At 42.6% G+C, this 20,738-nt stretch overlaps 1 protein-coding gene across 2 annotated transcripts in view; it reads right to left on the reverse strand.

Moving 5' to 3' along the window:
• The window catches only part of LOC106605095 (calsyntenin-3), a 42,705-nt gene extending 21,998 nt beyond the window's left edge, over positions 1–20,707 (reverse strand). Inside the window, exons 1-8 of one of the 2 annotated variants that reach the window (XM_014200399.3) lie at positions 20,253–20,707; positions 19,126–19,192; positions 16,094–16,216; positions 14,953–15,163; positions 14,496–14,704; positions 13,028–13,177; positions 8,992–9,177; positions 3,686–3,985 (exon numbers count right to left, since the gene is read on the reverse strand). In XM_014200399.3, the coding sequence (XP_014055874.1) occupies positions 3,686–3,985; positions 8,992–9,177; positions 13,028–13,177; positions 14,496–14,704; positions 14,953–15,163; positions 16,094–16,216; positions 19,126–19,192 (1,246 nt within the window). In that variant the 5' untranslated portion in view covers positions 20,253–20,707. The remainder of the gene's footprint in view (positions 1–3,685; positions 3,986–8,991; positions 9,178–13,027; positions 13,178–14,495; positions 14,705–14,952; positions 15,164–16,093; positions 16,217–19,125; positions 19,193–20,252) is intronic. The other variant, XM_014200400.3, reaches the window with a different exon arrangement.
• Positions 20,708–20,738: the final 31 nt, after the last annotated feature.

Genomic DNA, 20,738 nt, shown 5'->3' on the forward strand with positions numbered 1-20,738 from the left:
ATAGCCGTGGGAAGTAGGGGTAGTGAGGATGCTATAGCACCCTTGGAAAAATCTGAAGAAAAAAGTATATAAATATACACTGCTCAAAATAAGAAAGGGAACACTAAAATAACACATCCTAGATCTGAATGAATGAAATAATCTTATTAAATACTTTTTTCTTTACATAGTTGAATGTGCTGACAACAAAATCAGACAAAAATAATCAATGGAAATCCAATTTATCAACCCATGGAGGTCTGGATTTGGAGTCACACTCAAAATTAAAGTGGAAAACCACACTACAGGCTGATCCAACTTTGATGTAATGTCCTTAAAACAAGTCAAAATGAGGCTCAGTAGTGTGTGTGGCCTCCACGTGCCTGTATGACCTCCCTACAACGCCTGGGCATGCTCCTGATGAGGTGGCGGATGGTCTCCTGAGGGATCTCCTCCCAGACCTGGACTAAAGCATCCGCCAACTCCTGGACAGTCTGTGGTGCAACGTGGCGTTGGTGGATGGATCGAGACATGATGTCCCAGATGTGCTCAATTGGATTCAGGTCTGGGGAACGAGCGGGCCAGTCCATAGCATCAATGCCTTCCTCTTGCAGGAACTGCTGACACACTTCAGCCACATGAGGTCTAGCATTGTCTTGCATTAGGAGGAATCCAGGGCCAACCGCACCAGCATATGGTCTCACAAGGGGTCTGAGGATCTCATCTCGGTACCTAATGACAGTCAGGCTACCTCTGGCGAGCACATGGAGGGCTGTGCGGCCCCCCAAAGAAATGCCACCCCACACCATGACTGACCCACCGCCAAACCGGTCATGCTGGAGGATGTTGCAGGCAGCAGAACGTTCTTCACAGCATCTCCAGACTCTGTCACGTCTGTCACATGTGCTCAGTGTGAACCTGCTTTCATCTGTGAAGAGCACAGGGCGCCAGTGGCGAATTTGCCAATCTTGGTGTTCTCTGGCAAATGCCAAACGTCCTGCACGGTGTTGGGCTGTAAGCACAACCCCCACCTGTGGACGTCGGGCCATCATACCACCCTCATGGAGTCTGTTTCTGACCGTTTGAGAAGACACATGCACATTTGTGGCCTGCTGGAGGTCCTTTTGCAGGGCTCTGGCAGTGCTCCTCCTGCTCCTCCTTGCACAAAGGCGGAGGTAGCGGTCCTGCTGCTGGGTTGTTGCCCTCCTACGGCCTCCTCCACGTCTCCTGATGTACTGGCCTGTCTCCTGGTAGCGCCTCCATGCTCTGGACACTACGCTGACAGACACAGCAAACCTTCTTGCCACAGCTCGCATTGATGTGCCATCCTGGATGAGCTGCACTACCTGAGCCACTTGTGTGGGTTGTAGACTCCGTCTCATGCTACCACTAGAGTGAAAGCACCGCCAGCATTCAAAAGTGACCAAACGTCAGCCAGGAAGCATAGGAACTGAGAAGTGGTCTGTGGTCACCACCTGCAGAACCACTCCTTTATTGGGGGTGTCTTTCTAATTGCCTATAATTTCCACCTGTTGTCTCTTCCATTTGCACAACAGCATGTGAAATGTATTGTCAATCAGTGTTGCTTCCTAAGTGGACAGTTTGATTTCACAGAAGTGTGATTGACTTGGAGTTACATTGTGTTGTTTAAGTGTTCCCTTTATTTTTTTGAGCAGTGTATATACAGTACCAGTCAAAAGTTTGGACACACCTACTCATTCCAAGGTTTTTCTTTATTTTGACTCTTTTCCACATTGTAGAATAATAGTGAAGACATCAAAACTATGAAATAACACATATGGAATCATGTAGTAAAGTAACCACCCTTTCTTTGCCTTGATGACATCTTTTCATTCTCTCAGCCAGCTTCATGAGGTAGTCACCTGGAATGCATTTCAATTATAGGTGTGGCTTGTTAAAACTTAATTTCCTTCTTAATGCGTTTGAGCCAATCAGCTGTGTTGTGACAAGGTAGAGTGGTATACAGAAGATCGCCCAATTTGGTAAAAGACCTAGTCCATATTATGGCAAGAACAGCTCAAATAAGCAAAGAAAAATGACAGGCATTATTACTTTAAGACATGAAGGTCAGTCAACTTTTCAAGTTTCTTCAAGTGCAGTCGCAAAAACCATCAAGCGCTATGATGAAACTGGCTCTCATGAGGACCACCACAGGAAAGGAAGACCCAGAGTTACCTCTGCTGCAGAGGATAAGTTCATTAGAGTTACCAGCCTCAGAAACTGCAGCCCAAATAAATACATCAGAGTTCAAGTAACAGACATCTCAACATCAACTGTTCAGAAGAGACTGCGTGAATCAGGCTTTCATGGTCAAATTGCTGCAAAGAAACCACTACTAAAGGACACCAATAAGAAGAAGAGACTTGCTTGGGCCAAGAAATACGAGCAATGGACATTAGACCGGTGGAAATCTGTCCTTTGGTCTGATGAGTCCAAATTTGAGATTTTTGGTTCCAACCGCCGTGTCTTTGTGAGACGCAGAGTAGGGGAACAAATGATCTCTGCATGTGTGGTTCCCACCATGAAGCATGGAGGAGGAGGTGTGATGGTGCTTTGCTGGTGACACTGTCTGTGATGTATTTAGAATTCAAGGCACACTTAACCAGCATAGCTACCACAGCATTCTGCAGCGATACGCCATCCCATCTGGTTTGGGCTTAGTGGGACTATCATTTGTTTTTCAACAAGACAATGACCCAAAACACACCTCCAGGCTGTGAAAGGGCTATTTGACCAAGGAGAGTGATGGAGTGCTGCGTCAGATGACCTGGCCTCCATAATCACCCGACCTCAACCCAATTGAGATGGTTTGGGATGAGTTGGACCGCAGAGTGAAGGAAAAGCAGCCAACAAGTGCTCAGCATTGGTGGGAACTCCTTCAAGACCGTTGGAAAAGCATTCTTCATGAAGCTGGTTGAGAGAATGCCAAGAGTGTGCAAAGCTGTCATCAAGGCAAAGGGTGGCTACTTTGAAGAATCTCAAATCTCAAATATAATTTGATTTGTTTAACAATTGTTTTGGGCTACTACATGATTCCATATATGTTATTTCATAGTTTTGATGTCTTCACTATTATTCTACAATGTAGAAAATAGTAAAAATAAAGAAAAACCCTTGAATGAGTACGTGTGTCCAAACTTCTGACTGGTACATAGCGGTGGAAAAAGTACCCAATTGTCATATTTGAGTAAAAGTAAAGATACCTTAATAGAAAATGACTCAAGTAAAACTGAGTCACCCAGTAAAATACTACTTGAGTAATTGTAATTGCAAATATATACTTAAGTATCAAAAGTAAAAATAATTTCAAATTGCTTATATTAACCAAACGGCACAATTTTAGTGTTTTTGTTCTTTTACAGATAGGCAGGGGCACACTCCAACACTCAGAAATAATTTGTAAATGAAGGATGTGTTTAGTGAGTCCGCCAGATCAGCGCCAGTAGGGATGAGCAGGGATGTTCTCTTGTAAGTGTGTGAATTGGGCCATTTTCCTGTCCTGCTAAGCATAAAAAATGTCACGAGTACTTTTGGGTGTCAGGAAAAATTTATGGACTAAAAATACATTATTTTCTTTAGGAATGTAGTGAAGTAAAAGTAGTCAAAAATATAAATAGTAAAGCACAAAAAACTACGTAAGTAGTGCTTTCAAGTATTTTTACTTTAACTGACAGTTGTGACTGACCATTTGACTGACCATTCTTGACGGTACTGCAGACGATAGTCTCCTCCTCCCTGCGGTTTCCTCTGGCTTGAGTAGTCGGAGGCTGGGTGTTGATCCCACCCCTTCGCATCCACAGCTGGAGGGTGAAATGGTCTCCGGATACGGCCGTGGCAATGGAGTTGGGTACCACAGCAACATGGGTGGAGCCATTGAAGGAGAACACCAGGGACGAATCAGAAGAAGGCAGGGTGGGCAAGGCTGAGGTCCAATTGGCTGCTGGGGACGGGGGCGGGAGTAAGTCCACTTCACCTCTCACAGCACCTGGTGAGACAGGAGTGAAATCATGAATGACATACTGTACAACCCTAGACTAGGTAAAGGACTTAGAAGCATTAAGTATTTTGGGACTGTCTGTGGTTAATGTGCTTGTTTCAGGTTTCAGGTTGTTTCAGGTCTCTGGAGCCAAGCTTACAGTATGTCAATTCTGTGTTTGTCCTGATGGGTGATCTGAATCAGGACTGGTTAACATCTAGCTCTGATCAACTCAAATTCTATGCAATACCTATAATCTCACTCAGACTGTCAACAGTGTAACTAGGTTGAATATAAAATATCCTCTGAAATCCTCTGATTGATTTGATCTTAACCAATACTCATCGTTTTAATGCTTCTGGTATTTTTGCAAAGGACATAAGTGATCACTGTGCTATTGCCTGTGTGAGAGATGGTAAAATTCCTAAGAAATCTCCACGTCATTACGAAAAGAAACTGGAAGTGGTTTGATATTCAAGGTTTTTTACATGATGTAGCATTGAATGGAATAGAATGGAATCAATCCCTGATGTTGAACTTGCATTTTCTTACTTCCACAACGCATTCCAAGATGTATGCAATAGGCATGCCCCTTTAAAAAAATTCAGGATTAAGGGCAGAGAGAACCCTTGGTTTACTAAGGAACTTACAAAAATCATAAGGGAACGAAATGCTATGTGGGCTAAAGCAAGAGGGACTGGTTTGGCAGATGATTGGATGGCTTTTAAATGTCTTCGAAATATGGGTGTGGCTATGATCCGTAAATTGAAAGCAGACCACTACTTGAAATCTACTTCACATATTTTAAATAATCCATCCAAATTTTGGCAAGTAGTGAAAGACTTGGAGTGCAAAAAAGATACACAGCTTCCCAAACAATTGTTGGTAGACACACAGATTGTAACTGAGAGAACCTCCATTCTGAAAGCCTTGAATCAGTATTTTTTTTAGATGCAGGCAGTTTATTTGAAAAGGTCAAAGGTATAATTGAGCCCCCTATGAATGTACCTGACACCCCTGTATACTGCTTCACCAGGTTCTCCTTTTCATCCTTCTCTGTTTCAGAGGTGTGTAAAGCCCTGATAGAAATTGATGGAAAAAAAATCCCCTGGCCCTGATGAATTAGACCCCCACTTCCTACACCTAGCTGCAGACGACATTGCTCCCCCTTAACTTGCATTTTTAACCTCACGCTTGATGTTAAGGAAATCCCCAAGTTATGGAAATCTGCTTTTGTACCTCCTCTCCTGAAAGGTGGAGATCCTTTGCTACTTGACAACTATTGACCCATATCAAAATTGTCTGTACCGTCAAAGGTACTGAAGTCCTTAGTTAGTAGGGAGCTAAAGGCCTACTGCCAAGAAAACAACATCATAAATGGAATGCAATCAGGTTTTAGGTCTGGCCACAGCACTGTTTCAGCAACATTGAAGGTTTCAAATGACATCCACTGTGCTCTTGATAAGAAGTTACATTATGTGTCTGTCTTTATTTATTTGTCGAAGGCTTTTGACACTGTGGACCATGCTGTGTTAGTGCAAAGGTTAAAATGTTGTGGAATTACTGTCATGCTCTAGATTGGTTTATAAATTACCTATCAAATCGTACACAATTTGTAATGGTGGATGGTTGTAAATCTGAGTCCATAGAGGTGTGCTCAGGTGTTCCGCAAGGTTCTATTTTGGGCCCACTGTTGTTCATTTTGTATATCAACAACATTGGTGTCACGTCCTGGCCAGTATAAGGGTTAATTGTTATTGTAGTTTGGTCAGGACGTGGCAGAGGGTATTTGTTTTATGTGGTTTGGGGTGGTGTGTTTTGTTGAAGGGCGTTTGATTTATTATTTCCGGGTTTTGGTTTATGTTCTATGTTTAGGTATTTCTATGTTTAGTCGAGTGAGTGTATTTCTATGTTAGGTTAATGAGGGGGTTGGGACTCTCAATTGGAGGCAGGTGCTTCCTCGCTGCCTCTGATTGAGAGTCCTATATATGGGTAATTGTTTGATGTAGGTTTTGTGGGAGATTGTTTCTTGTCTAGCGTATGTGAGCCTGAGAAGACTGTTTCGTTGATCGTGAGTTCATTTTGTTATTTTGGTGTTCATTTTGAGTTAATAAAAGTTCAAGATGAGCAACCACATACCTGCTGCATTTTGGTCCTCCTTTCCCAACGACAACCGTGACAATTGGAGATCTTATTGAAACAGCGGATGTTCATTTTTATGCAGATGATACTGTTCTTTATTCAAGTGGTAGTAGTTTATCTTTATCTTTTGAAAATGCCCAAATAGCATTTAACATCATACAATAGAATCTGTATGATTTAAAGCTGGTTCTAAATTCCGGTAAAACAAAATGCATGGTATTTTTAAATGCCAGGCATGTTACTAATCATGTCATTGCTACATTGGCTGGACATACTGTAGAGCAAGTTAAAGTGTACAAATATTTGGGTGTGTGGGTTGATGATAAGCTGAGCTTCACAGTGCATGTAAAGAACTTGATAAGGTTTTTATTACCGGCATAAGGCTTGTTTTTCTTTGGAGGGCAGGAAGGAGCTGGTATGATGTACATTACTGCCGGTTTTAGACTTTAGTGATGTTATACAGTTGAAGTCAGAAGTTTACATACACTTAGGTTGGAGTCATTAAAACTTGTTTTAGAACCACTCCACAAATTTCTTGTTAACAAACTATAGTTTTGGCAAATTTGTCAGAACATCTACTTTGTGCATGACACAAGTCATTTTCCCAACAATTGTTTACAGACAGATTATTTCACTTATAATTCACTGTATCACAATTCCAGTGGGTCAAAAGTTTACATACACTAAGTTGACAGTGCCTTTAAACAACTTGGAAAATTCCAGAAAATTATGTCATGGCTTTAGAAGCTTCTGATAGGCTAATTGACATCATTTGAGTCAATTGGAGGTGTACCTGTGGATGTATTTCAGGGCCTACCTTCAAACTCAGTGCCTCTTTACTTGACATCATGGGAAAATCAAAAGAAATCAGCCAAGACCTCAGAAAACAATTGTAGACCTCCACAAGTCTGGTTCATCCTTGGGAGCAATTTCCAAACACCTGTCTCCTAGAGATGAACGTACTTTGGTGCAAAAAGTGCAAATCAATCCCAGAACAACAGCAAAGGACCTTGTGAAGATGCTGGAGGAAACAGGTACAAAAGTATCTATATCCACAGTAAAACAAGTCCTATATCGACATAACCTGAAAGGCCGCTCAGCAAGGAAGAAGCCACTGCTCCAAAACCGCAATAAAAAAGCCAGACTACGGTTTGCAACTGTACATGGGGACAAAGATCGTACTTTTTGGAGAAATGTCCTCTGGTTTGATGAAACAAAAATAGAACTGTTTTGTCATAATGACCGTCGTTATGTTTGGAGGAAAAAGGGGGAGGCTTGCAAGCCAAACACTACCATCCCAACCGTGAAGCATAGGGGTGGCAGCATCCTGTTGTGGGGGTGCTTTGTTGCAGGAGGGACTGGTGCACTTCACAAAATGGATGGCATCATGAGGGAGGAAAATTATGTGGATATATTGGAGCAACATCTCAAAACATCAGTCAGGTAGTTAAAGCTTGGTCGCAAATGGGTCTTCCAAATGGACAATGACCCCATGCATACTTCCAACGTTTTGGCAAAATGGCTTAAAAACAACAAAGTCAAGGTATTGGAGTGGCCATCACAAAGCCCTGACCTCAATCCTATAAAAGGTTTGTGGGCAGAGCTGAAAATGCATGTCCGAGCAAGGAGGCCTACAAACCTGACTCAATTACACCAGCTCTGTCAGGAGGAATAGGCCAAAATTCACCCAACTTATTGTGGGAAGCTTGTGGAAGGCTACCCAAAACGCTTGACCCAAGTTAAACCATTTAAAGGCAATGCTACCAAATACTAATTGAGTGTATGTAAACTTCTGACCCACTGGGAATGTGATGAAAGAAATAAAAGCTGAAATAAATCATTCTCTCAACTATTATTCTGACATTTCACATTCTTAAAATAAAGTGGTGATCCTAACTGACCTAAGACAGGGCATTTTTACTAGGATTAAATGTCAAGAATTGTGAAAAACTGAGTTTAAATGTATTTGGCTAAGGTGTATGTAAACTTCTGACTTCAACTGTATATATGCAGGCCTCAACCACTACCCTGAGAGAACTTGATTCAGTGTATCATGCAGCCCTCAGGTTCCTTACAAATCAAAAACGTCTAATACATCATTGTGATCGGTACAGAGCTGTTGGCTAGTCGTCATTTACCTTGCAAAGGCTTAAACACTGGTATACACTGATTTATAAGGCCATATTGGGTAAAATGCCATTTTAGCTCTGTTCTTTTTTAGTAAGGTCGGTAAATAAATGTAAATTACGGTCTCATTCTCATTTGCTTCTAACAGTACCAAAAATTAGAACAGGTCATGGTAGAAATAGTTTTAGTTACTTAGCTCCGTGGTCCTGGAATTCCCTCCTAAACTTTAAAATTTTTTATGATCTAGTTTCATTGGTGGAGTTTAAACACTTGACCAATGTATATATCATAGAAGAGTGTAATTGTCTTTAGGACAGCTGTTTTTAGTTAAGACTTTCGTGTTTTTAACGTAATATGTAATTGTTGTACTGTATGTGTGTTTATAGTTTTGTTTAATGTTGTGTTAGTGTACATAAGTTGTTTTGTCTGAAACGTTGTTCCCCCTGCTGCTATTGGACCAGGTCTCTCTTGGAAAAGAGATATTATCTCAATGTGAAAAACCTGTATAAATAAAGGTAAAATAAAAAATAAAAAGATGATATTGTGAGCTGAATGAATATCAGGGCCTGTACTCTCCCGAAATGCATGACTGCATTACTTCATTTCATTTATGCACACACCACAATACAAGGTATTTTTATGCTTATGTGGCAAATAGGGCTAAAACCTATGTTTTAGGATAGTCACAAATTATTATCCCAAAGATTGAATCCATCATGAATAGCCCAGACTCAAGCAGCACTCACCACAGAGTCTGCGCACTGATCGGTCTGAGTAGCTGTCCCTGTCACAGCCCTTCCCAATATGGCCAGTCTGCAGCTCTACGGTGGCCTGGATGTTCCACACAGTCTCTTCGCAGGTCTCCAGGTGCAAACTGGGGAACAGGGGAATGCTGCCTGACCCGGGGGTATACTCCACCCGCTTCGACCAGCCTGAAAACCAAGAAAGAAAATAAACCATCAAAATACAGTGCATTCGGAAAGTATTCAGACCCCTTGACCTTTTCCACATTGTTTCGCTTTCAGCCTATTTAAAAATGTATTACATTACAAATTTTCCTCATCAATCTACACACAATACCCCATAATGACAAAGCGAAAACAGGTTTGTATTGTAATTTTTCTAAAATATATAAAAATAAAACTGAAATACCTTTTTTACGTAAGTATTCAGACCATTTGCTATGAGGCTTGAAATTGAGCTCAGGTGCATCCTGTTTCAATTGATCATCCTAGAGATGTTTCGACAACTTGATTGGAGTCCACCTGTGGTTAATTCAATTGATTGAACATGATTTGGAAAGGCACACACCTGTCTATATAAGGCCCCACAGTTGACAGTGCATGTCAGAGCAACAACCAAGCAATGAGGTCGAAGGAATTGTCCGTAGAACTCCGAGACAGGATTGTGTCGAGGCACAGATCTGCGGAATGGTACCAAAACATTTCTGCAGCATTGAAGGTCCCCAAGAACACAGTGGCGCCATCATTCTTAAATGGAAGTTTGGAACCACCAAGACTCTTCTTAGAGCTGGCTGCCTGGCCATACTGATCAATCGGGGGAGAAGGGCCTTGGTCAGGGAGGTGACCAAGAACCCGATGGTCACTCTGACAGAGCTCCTCTGTGGAGATGGGATAACCTTCCAGAAGGACAACTATCTCTGCAGCACTCACCAAACAGGCATTTCTGGTAGAGTGTCCAGACAGAAGTCATTCCTCACAGTAAAAGGCACATGACAGCCCGCTTGGAGTTTGCCAAAAGCCACCTAAAGGACTCTAAGACCATGAGAAACAACATACTCTGATGAAACCAACATCCTCAGTCTGAAGGAAACCTGGCACCATCCCTACGGGGAAGCATGGTGGTGACAGCATCATGCTGTGGGGATGTTTTTCAGTGGCAAGGACTGGGGGACTAGTCAGGATCGAGGGAAAGATTAACGGAGCAAAGTACAGAAAGATCCTTGATGAAAGCTGTGTGCTTAGACAAGTTAAGACAACGCAGGAGTGCCTTCGGGTCTCTGGATGTCCTTGAGTGTCCCAACCAGAGTCCGTACTTGAACCCGATCGAACAACTCTGGAGAGATCTGAAAATAGTTGTGCCGCAACGCTTCCCATCCAACCTGACAGTGCTTGAGAGGATCTGCAAAGAATGGGAGAAACTCCCCAAATAAAGGTGTGCCGAGCTTGAAGCATTTTACCCAAGAAGCAGTGGCGACCCGTCATTCAGGGCAGCTTTGTTGCCTGTTATTTTGGCATTAATACGTGTCACATATCAGTTTGCAAAAAAATATGTTTTTATAAAGCCACATACAGACATTGTCTCTTTTTTGCTTTCTTGAGTAAGTCAGCTCCAAAATGCAGCTGCTCTCTCCTCTGGTGGTGGTGCAGCCAGTGGAAAGTACAGAGCATAGGGGTTGGTAATGTTCTCTAGTTGCGCTGTGATTGGCTCAGTGTTTTGTCACTCATGGGGACACTACGTCACCACAAAATCTATGGGAGAGCTTGAAAATTTAGGCCCTTTGGGTGCTGCTTATAGATTTACATTATAAGTGCCCATCCAAGAAGGCACAAGGTCATTGGCCACAGATGTCAAATCATATATATCTACCGTAGCTTTGATTGGACTGATCATGTCAACATCATACTTTCAAAATCTTAGCTAGCAAGCTAGACAAGCAGTCATCGTCCTGAAACAAGTCGACAATCTACAGGCAAATTCTTTTCAATCCTTGTCATATGAAGAGAAATTATAGATAAAACGTATCGGTGCTCATCTGCCATTGGAAATAAACATAAGTTGGAAATCGCAAATTCAACAATGAGTGGTTTGGAAGGAATCAGTGGCTAACTGCAAGTGTTGCAAAGCAATCACTAGCCTGCTATTCAGTGGAGAGGGTGTGTGGTTCAAGTCTGGGTTTAACGGTCTCTTTTCCAAGCTTAAAAGGATAAACATTCACATGCAACACCATGGGCCAGAAAAGGTTGAATACATTGGCCATGCTGTCAATCCAGCATGACTTCTGCCGCATTCAAAACATCTGAAAACTCTGAAATCTTCAGTGAGTTCAAGACAACTGGGATCTCTTGAAAAAAACAAGTTCCGACTGGGAAAATACATTTTCAACGGTCATCCAACTCAGAATTTGCAAGTCGGAATTCGGGCCTCTTTCAAGAGCTCGGACCTGAAAATCACTGACGTCATGATTCGACCTTGTTTTTTCCCCCCAGAGTTTCCAGTTGTCTTGAAAGCACCATAAATCGAGAGAGAATGCCAGACTTTGATGACAAAATTTGCCAACCAAAAGGACTGCCGCGCCACCTTCCTGTTCAAGTGAGGATAGAAGGCCAGCATCCTAGAGTCACCTTTTCAATGTTGATGTTGAGACTGGTATTTTGCAGGTACTATTTAATGAAGCTGCCAGTTGAGGACTTGTGAGGCGTCTGTTTCTCAAACTAGACACTCTAATGTACTTGTCCTCTTGCTCAGTTGTGCACTGGGGCCTCCCACTCCTCTTTCTATTCTGGGTAGAGCCAGTTTGCGCTGTTCTGTGAAGGGAGTAGTACACAGCGTACGAGATATTCAGTTTGTTGGCAATTTCTCGCATGGAATAGCCTTCATTTCTCAGAACAAGAATAGACTCACGAGGTTCAGAAGAAAGTTATTTGTTTCTGGCCATTTGGAGCCTGTAATTGAACCCGCAAATGCTGATGCTCTAGATACTCAACTAAAGAAGGCCAGTTTTATTGCTCCTTTAATCAGGACAACAATTTTCAGCTGTGCTAACATAATTGCAAAAGGGTTTTCTAATGATCAATTAGCTTTTCAAAATGATAAACTTGGATTAGCTAACACAACGTGCCTTTGGAACACAGGAGTGATGGTTGCTGATAATGGGCCTCTGTACGCCCATGTAGATATTGCATTAAAAATCATCCGTTTCCAGCTACAATAGTCATTTACAACATTAACAATGTCTACACTGTATTTCTGATCAATGTGATGTTATTTTAAATGGACAAAAAATGTGCTTTTCTTTCAAAAACATTTCAAAGTGACACCAAACTTTTGAACGGTAGTGTATGCCCCCTTCATTTAAACAATTTTGGGGGAGTTTGCCACACCAAGATTTACATGCTAAAATCGCCACTGCTAAGAAGACTCCAGGCTGTAATCGCTTCCAAAGGTGCTTCAATAATGTGATATTTCAGTTTATATATTTTTTTTTTAAACCTGTTTTTGCTATGTCATTATGGGGTATTGTGTATAGATTGACGAGGGGAAAAAACAATTTAATCCATTTTAGAATAAGGGTGTAACGTAACAAAATGTGGAAAAAGTTAAGGGGTCTGAATTCTTTCCAAAAGCACTGTAAAAAAAATTCTGTGTTAAGTCATTCATGTTATGATAATTATGCTCTAAAGGCAAAGGTAAGTTGTGTCCCTCGACCATTCACATCAATTAAGATATCACGTAGCATTATCATCTTTTGTTATCACCATTTTCTCAATTGAAGTCTGCAAAATACAACCCAACAACATCCATTCTATATGCTACAGTATCATTTCACACACTAATGTAGTTCCAACAAAGATACAGCCTGCGTCCCAAATTACACCCTATTCTCTATATACTGCAGTGCATTACTTTTGACCACGGGCCAAAGGGCTCTGTACAAAAGTAGTGCACTTTATAGGGAATCCATTCCACACTACCACTGAGGAGGCAGATGAAGAAGTCATGAATAATGAGGGGGGTGATGCGTTTAGTGTTATTGATTACCGATCCAGCCGGGTTTGCAGGACGGTTTGACCGTGACGACGACCTGGGCGTCGGCCTGAGCGCGGTTCTTGCCACAGTCGAACGCGGTCACCCAGAAGGTGTGGACGCGCTGACGCTTCGAATCCAATGGCTCTGTGTTCTTAATGTTACCTAGGAGATGTGAGTAGAGGGAAGGAGAGAGGGAAGGAGAGAGTTATGTACAGTACAATACAAACAGTCACTCACTCACTCAAAAGCACAGCAAGAAAAGTACGCACTCTAATACACACTCTCAGACACAGCAGAATTGTTCAGTGGAGTATATTCAAATGGAAAAGGCAACGACAGGGGAGGGAGAGAGAAGAGAGAACGATATGAATGAATAAAGACAGTTTCTTCTTACAGTATATCTAGAGACGAAGAGAGAATGTCGCAAAGCTATGGTTGACGGAACCTGCACGACAGGCGCCAGACAATGAGAGACAGGGGCGAGAGAAAGACTGTGCAAAAGGGAGGGATGAAAGAGAAAGAGAGAGCGAGAGAGAAGGGGGGAGACAGTGAGAGAGACAGTGACAATACTAGGGCATTTAAACCACCGGGGCTGAAACAAAAAGCTGAAACAAAAAGTCTCTGTGCTTCATCTGGGCCCAGTAGCCTGACCCATATATTAAAAGGAACTTCTCATCCCCTGCAACCTCCTCCCCAGTCACTGCCAATTGTGCAAAGTCATGGTAAAAACCTGACTCCTGAGAAAATCTGCCTCCCCCTATGCCGTTGTCATATTTCAAAATGCCCGCTATCGATCTCCCACCAGCAGCCCGTCAATGGGAGTCTTGCAGACCGAAATCAAAGCCTTCTCCTCAGAGGAAGCATGCCTACAAGATCAACGGAAACACTAGACTAAAGGCCTAACCCCCTGAACCTATTGTCCTCTGGGCTCTGTTCAAAGAAACCTACCCTAGCAATGTTGATGCGGTAGCTTTGCTTACACAACTACTACCTACGCACATGTATGTTGTTCTGAAAGCTAGGACGATCTACCTGTGAAGGCGGGAGTCAAACTGCTTTTCATAGAGCATATACATGCCGCAAATCTATTAAATCGTAGTACAAAAGGAATGCTATAGCATAACAACGGCAATGTGGGTGAGCAAGATACTTGGAAATGGCTTAGTTCATTCTCTAGCAATGTACATAGTAACAAGACCAGCTGGAGACAACCAAAATAAAACAGGGAAATTACCTCGTATTTTTACAGATTGGTAGTCATCACCATGCTAACTGTTGTTTTCATTGGGGACAAGATGTCAACTCACACATCATATTCACTTTTCTAGTATATGAATCAAATAAAGAAATTGTAAAGACCAGAGCCATATATTTAGATAAACATTTTCTAAATGGCTCTGGTAAAGACTAGGCAAACCCTCATTTATTTGTGGAAAACTACTGTAAAGCCCAGCTCAATTGTCGTAGCTGTAGTTCTCACCATCGTTATCGATGACAAAGGGAACGTTGGGGGTGATGATGTCGTAGAAGCAGATCTGGCTGTACTGCGGGGAGCAGTCTGCGTCGAGGGCCTCAACGCGCACGATGCGGTCGAACAGACGGCCTTCTGGGACGGAGGCCTCATAGCGACGCTCCACGAACACTGGGGAGAACTCGTTTACGTCGTTCACACGTACATGCACCGTGGCCCTGAAAAAGAGAGAGAGGGAGAGAAAGAAAGAGAAATAGGAGAAAAGTAAAGAGCATGATAAAGATGAAGGAAGAGAGGTCAATACATACATAACTGCATTGTAATATAGTAATGTATTGATCAAGCATAGCATTGACAAATACCCAAGGGTTAATCATTCTCCAAACTACAATAATCAGCATAACCTCTGACAACAACCCTATCCATTAAACCTATTTGTCCTTCAGGGTAATGTAGTGTATCTCACTTGTGGGACTTCTTGCTGTTGGCTCCATCGGGGCCCTCTCCACAGTCATAGGCCTGGATGGTGAAGCTGTGCTCCCGCTGGCTCTCACAGTCCAGGGGCTCTTTAGAGCGGATCAGGCCCTCCCCTGTCGAGCGGTCCAGAACCACCGCCTCAAACTGTACCGAACTGGATCCCGTGGGCCCATTGTGCACCCGGAAGCCACAGATCTCACCTGGAGGAGAGAGAGAGAGGGGAAGGAGAGAGAAGGGGAGAGCCCAACTCATTTTAGTACTAATTCTAGTGACTCTCTGTGTATCTCAATAACCCAGTAGGCTTCCATTTTGATGATTTACATTGACAGATTTACTCAAAGAGTCTTCAATGGCTAAAAAAATTAAAAAATGAATTCATTGATCTATTTCAATGAACCCCATGTGATGTTACATGATCCAATCAATCACTTTATTGTCCCAGTTGGGAAATGTGTACCATAATGATTTCTGTGAGCACAGGGCATATAATGTCCCCAATGAATACAAATAATTGAATTTCACTTGGCTGTGGAGGACCAGTGCAGTACCCAGGAATAGATTTACACAGACTATTGGGGCGGCCCTAAAAATAGAGGACTGGACAGACATGATTATTTTCCATGTTAATATTTGTAATGCTTATGGGAGTGCCCAGCAAAATCCTTTCGGTACCGCTTTATTTACCTGGAATTTACTGAATCCTGTGGTAACAATGTGAACTTTCTGGCACAAATGATGGTGCTTCATTGGTTATTATTGTGTCATTACCATTTGACTCTGTCCATTCTAATTTTAGGGTGGCATAACATTAAAAAATGTCTAACAATTTCCCCTCTACAAAATGCTTACTCACTGTAGGGGTATTGTGGGACTCGGTTTTCAATATGCCAGTGAGATAGTGAACTAACCGTGGCCATTGTAATCAATAGCAAATATGTTCCAAATGGCAATATGTTTTGTGTTTATACTCGGTGTTAATTAGTAAACACCCGGTAATATTTGTACCGTAAAATACAATGCTACCATACTTTCAATGCTAATATTTTAGAATGCTTATTATATGGGGGACTCCTGATTTGTTATAGGACTGCCAAGTGCCCCCGATCAATCTAACCATGCCTGTACTGTACCGGCATAGTGCAGTGGAGCGTCTTTATCCAGGGCGAACAGTGGTGGGTTGAGAAGAACGGTGTTGTCGTTCTCCATGACGATACCCTGGTACTCCGTCTCGATCCATGGCTTGTGCTTATTGGCTGAACGGCAACACAGGAGACAAAAGGAGGATTGGGTTAAACGGAGCAATCAGAAGGGGGGAAAAAACATGGCTATTTGTAACAGCCGTGTGTGTGTGTGTGAGAGGACGTGTGTGTGTGTGTGTGCGTCCGCAGATACACGTACAGACAAATAAAAGACACACACACAGAAATGCACACACTCAAACCCCACCCCCGCCCCCTAACACACCCGTCAAGTGTCACTCCACACCTTGCGTCAGTTGGCAACATAATTACACCTAAGCCGATTTCACCTTATCACACAGGGAGAGGTATATTGCACATATCAATCAGAACAGCCCAAGCAGCCTGCCCACAGGCACACTTCACTCACTGGCAAACATGGACGTCCAAATTAAACAGGGAAAGTTTGCTGTGAATCCACCCTCTAATTGCCAATTAATTATTAATTTCTTTCCAGAATGTTCACCCATATCAATCAAAGGCTGAGCTAACGAGCTGAAACAGTGACGATTTTACACTCAAATAATCAAAGACCAAAACAAAAGCCTGGGGGCTTTTATTTTAGACGTCTCCCTCACTAGACCCTGAAATGATGACGTTAGACTCAGACAGCAATAACAGAGCCACAGGACATGTTGTGTAGCAATCGCTCTGCCGTTTCAACATCAAAACACTCTGGCAAATTAAAACAATTAAAATGCCAGTCTGGTCTGAATCAACGTGAGATAAGAGTTCTACAGAGGAGTGGCTTCTGTCTGGCCACTCTACCATAAAGACCTGATTGGTGGAGTGCTGCAGAGACAATTGTCATTCTGGAAGGTTCTCCCATCTCCACAGAGCAACTCTGGAGCTCTGTCAGAGTGACCACCGGGGTTCTTGGTCACCTCCCTGACCAAGACCCTTCTCCCCCGATTGCTCAGTTTGGCCGGGCGGCCAGCTCTAGGAAGAGTATTGGTGGTTCCAAACTTCTATTTAAGAATGAGCGAGGCCACTGTGTTCTTGGGGACCTTCAATGCGCGACACAATCCTGTCTCGGAGCTTTACGGACAATTCCTTCAACCTCATGGCTTGGTTTTTGCTCTGACATGCAGAGTCAACTGTGTGACCTTATATAGACAGGTGTGTGTCTTTCCAAATCATGTCTAATCAATTGAATTTACCACAGGTGGACTCCAATCAAGTTGTAGAAACATCAAGGATTATCAATGGAAACAGGATGCACCTGAGCTCAATTTTGAGTCCCATAGGAAAGGGTCTGAATACTTATGTAAATAAGGTATGTTTTTTATTTTTAAGAAATTAGCAAAAATGTCTAAAAACCTGTTTTCGCTTTGTCATTATGAGGTATCGTGAGTAGATTGATGAGAAAAAAAATTATTAAATACATTTTTGAATAAGACCGTAACGTATCAAAATGTGGAAAAAGTCAAGGGGTCTGATTACTTTCCGAATGCACTGTAGATATCCCACTGGGCACAGACATCAGCTCAACATTTAGTTTTGATGTACATTTGGTTAAGTTGTCAACTAACGTAAATTAAAACGTGGAATAAACCAAACATTTCACCATATCATTGGATTTAGGTTAAAAGTTGGATTTAAAAAAATTGTAAATTCCCTTACGTTGATTACTTTTTCCCTAATCCAATTAGTTTTGCCACATAGATTTTTTGTTGTTGAAATGACGTGGAAACAACGTTGATTCATCCAGTTTTTTTCCCCCAGTGGGATGTATGTTTGGTTGTTGAGTCAATTTGACCATTCCCATTTCAAGCTTATCTTTCTAAAAACAAAAACGTTTTTTTCTGAATATTCAGGCAAGTTAGCTGGCTAACGCCTTCATCTTGCTTTGTAGTATACCCCTTTGGTCGTGTGACCAGGCTGGTGAGTCATGCCCAGGCTAGTGAGTCATGCCCAGGTTAGTATTCACCATCCTCAATGGTTAATCTGATACGAACACTGCCTGTACTCAAGCTTCTGATCGCTAACGCTCTCTCCCTGCCTGCCTGTCTCTCTTTCCCATCCCCTCCCTCTCACCCTCCTTCCATCTCTCTGCAATACAGCATTAAATCTGAACATCAGGGCCATGGATTACACCCTAGGATTACAGATTGAGAGCATATCTTTCCATCCCTCTCTCTCTCCATCTCTGGCACTCTTCCTCCCTCTGTCACTTTCTCTCTCCACACAACATCCCCTCGTTCTCTGCCCTTCTCTCACACGCTTCTACCTCTCTCACTCTTTATTTCACTCCGTCACTTGATTTAACATACCATATCTCTCTCTCTCCCTCTTCCTCTCCCCACCCACCCTTCCTAACTATCTGTCGGTTTCTCTGTCACACACGCGGTGTCTGTATCCCTTCCCTTGGACCGACTCCTTTTGCTCCCCTTCTCTCCTCTCCACTTGTGTCTTCCTGTCTTTCAGCATCACGCCCTTCCTCCTCTCCTCCCTCGCCCTCCGACGTTCCTCGCCCCACTCTGACCATTTCAGTTTCACTTCAAGTCTCCAGCATGATAATCATTGGAACAACGTTGGTTAAATCAAGAGTCATGGCCATCCACAGTGATCTGAGAGAGGATTGAGCCTCCTTTGAAAGTCATGCTATCATTTACACACAGAATCACATACAGCAACATCCCCACATTGATCAAAATACATACATACAGGCTACATGATGGACAACACTCTATAATGGTGATGTGTACGCAATCATACATTACAGACATATCATATATTATGACTTTGAGCACAGTGAGTGGGTATATGATTGAATTCCCCCTAGAGTTCAGGGGACAGCGACAAAAGGCCCCCCAGGCCATGAGCGTGACTACAGGTATGTGTTCTCCCATGGCAATAGAAAAAAATAATAATAATACTTATTTCAGCGGTACAATTAACAGTCAAAAGGAAAGGAAACTGACCTTTGTTGCCATTGGCAACCGAAGTCAAGCAAAGGAGGAGGAAGGAGAGAAAACTCATTCTGTCCATCTGAGGGAGGAAGGGAACGGTAGAAGGGAGAGGAGGACAGGGAGGAGGGAAGAGGAATACAGTACATGCATTAAACCAGGGGTGTCAAACTCCTTCTACGGAGGGCCGAGTGTGCTGGTTTTTGGTTTCTCCTTTCAATTTGTGTCCAATTAAGACCTATACAACCAGCTCCTAACTAATCAGTGACCTTAATTAATCAACTAAGTACAAGGGAGGAGTGAAAACCTGCAGACACTCGGCCCGCCTCAAAATGAGATTGACACATTCAGCCGATCAGCACTGGAAGATAGACTGAGGTGTAGAGAACATAGACTAGACAGGACAGAAAGACAAACACACATCAGTAAAAATCCTAATTCATTAAACAGACATCCAACAGGAATCTTCCGGCGCTATACTTTCACCTCATACAGAATACAGATGAATAATACATAATAACAAAAGCGCAGTAAAACGACAGCACATGGGTCCAGGTCATGGTACAGTTAAGTGAACTGTAATAAATAGCCTAGTAGTGTCTAGTTATGCTGCACTCATTTTGAGATGGTAAATTATACAGTGATGTTATAGCCTATACAGGCCAATATGCTGCTTATGCACACACCTACTCACTGCCCGTGTGGGTGTGTTAAGGGCTTGGTGTCCGTGCCAGTTGGTTGACACAGTAGTCAAAATGATTCCATGGGGTATTGAGCCGTTATTGGCATCACGATACCACGCAGTCTACCATTCACTGCCATGCGTAAAATCGAAGCCTATCTAGGCCTATGCCTATATATTCAATCAAAACAAAAAAACTTGAACGAGACTGTGTAGAAGGCCGTACAATATATATTCTACTCAAAATTAATAGTTAGCACAGGTTGTTCAAGGCTACACAGAGGTGATGCAGACATGCGACAATAACTAATCGATTGTATACCCCATATTGATGGATAGGTGCATCAATTGGCACCATACGCCAGTAGATCTATATTTGGACCCCTAAAAAATATTGTCTTAGACATAGATGCTGGTTACAATCAAAAACATTACAAAGCCGCTGTCAATTTCACATTACCGTGGTGAGTGTGAGATGTTTTGGTACCCAACACTACCCTCGTAGCATCCGCGCCTCTGCAGCTCAGCTATCCTCCTCCGACGCAAAACAATCTAAAGCGCAGGTAACGGAATTTCATACACAGATCTATTGAATATGCTCAAATGTGTACGCTTCAGTTTGATGCAAGACTGATACGAACGGATAGCATCTCAATAGCGATGTCCTTGTTTTCGGCAGACGTCGCATGAAGGGGCAAAAACGATGGGAATATAACCCTGACGTCCCCTCCCTCTCCGTGTTTCTTAACCCGCCCACACTGCGTCCTCTTCTCTCTCTCCAAATCTCTCCCCCTGCCAAATTGCGCTGTTCTCCCTGTTTATTGAATTCTCTATGAGGGTGTCAGGGCCAACGCATGATATTACTCATTTCGGCGCAACATAATTAAATTGTTTTTGTCTACATGTAGTGACAAAGCTGGGTGCACGCTCTCTTAACAGCCACTAC

Source organism: Salmo salar, chromosome 05 (genome assembly GCF_965601325.2).
Source record: "Salmo salar chromosome 05, fSalSal1, whole genome shotgun sequence".
NCBI lineage: Eukaryota > Metazoa > Chordata > Actinopteri > Salmoniformes > Salmonidae > Salmo > Salmo salar.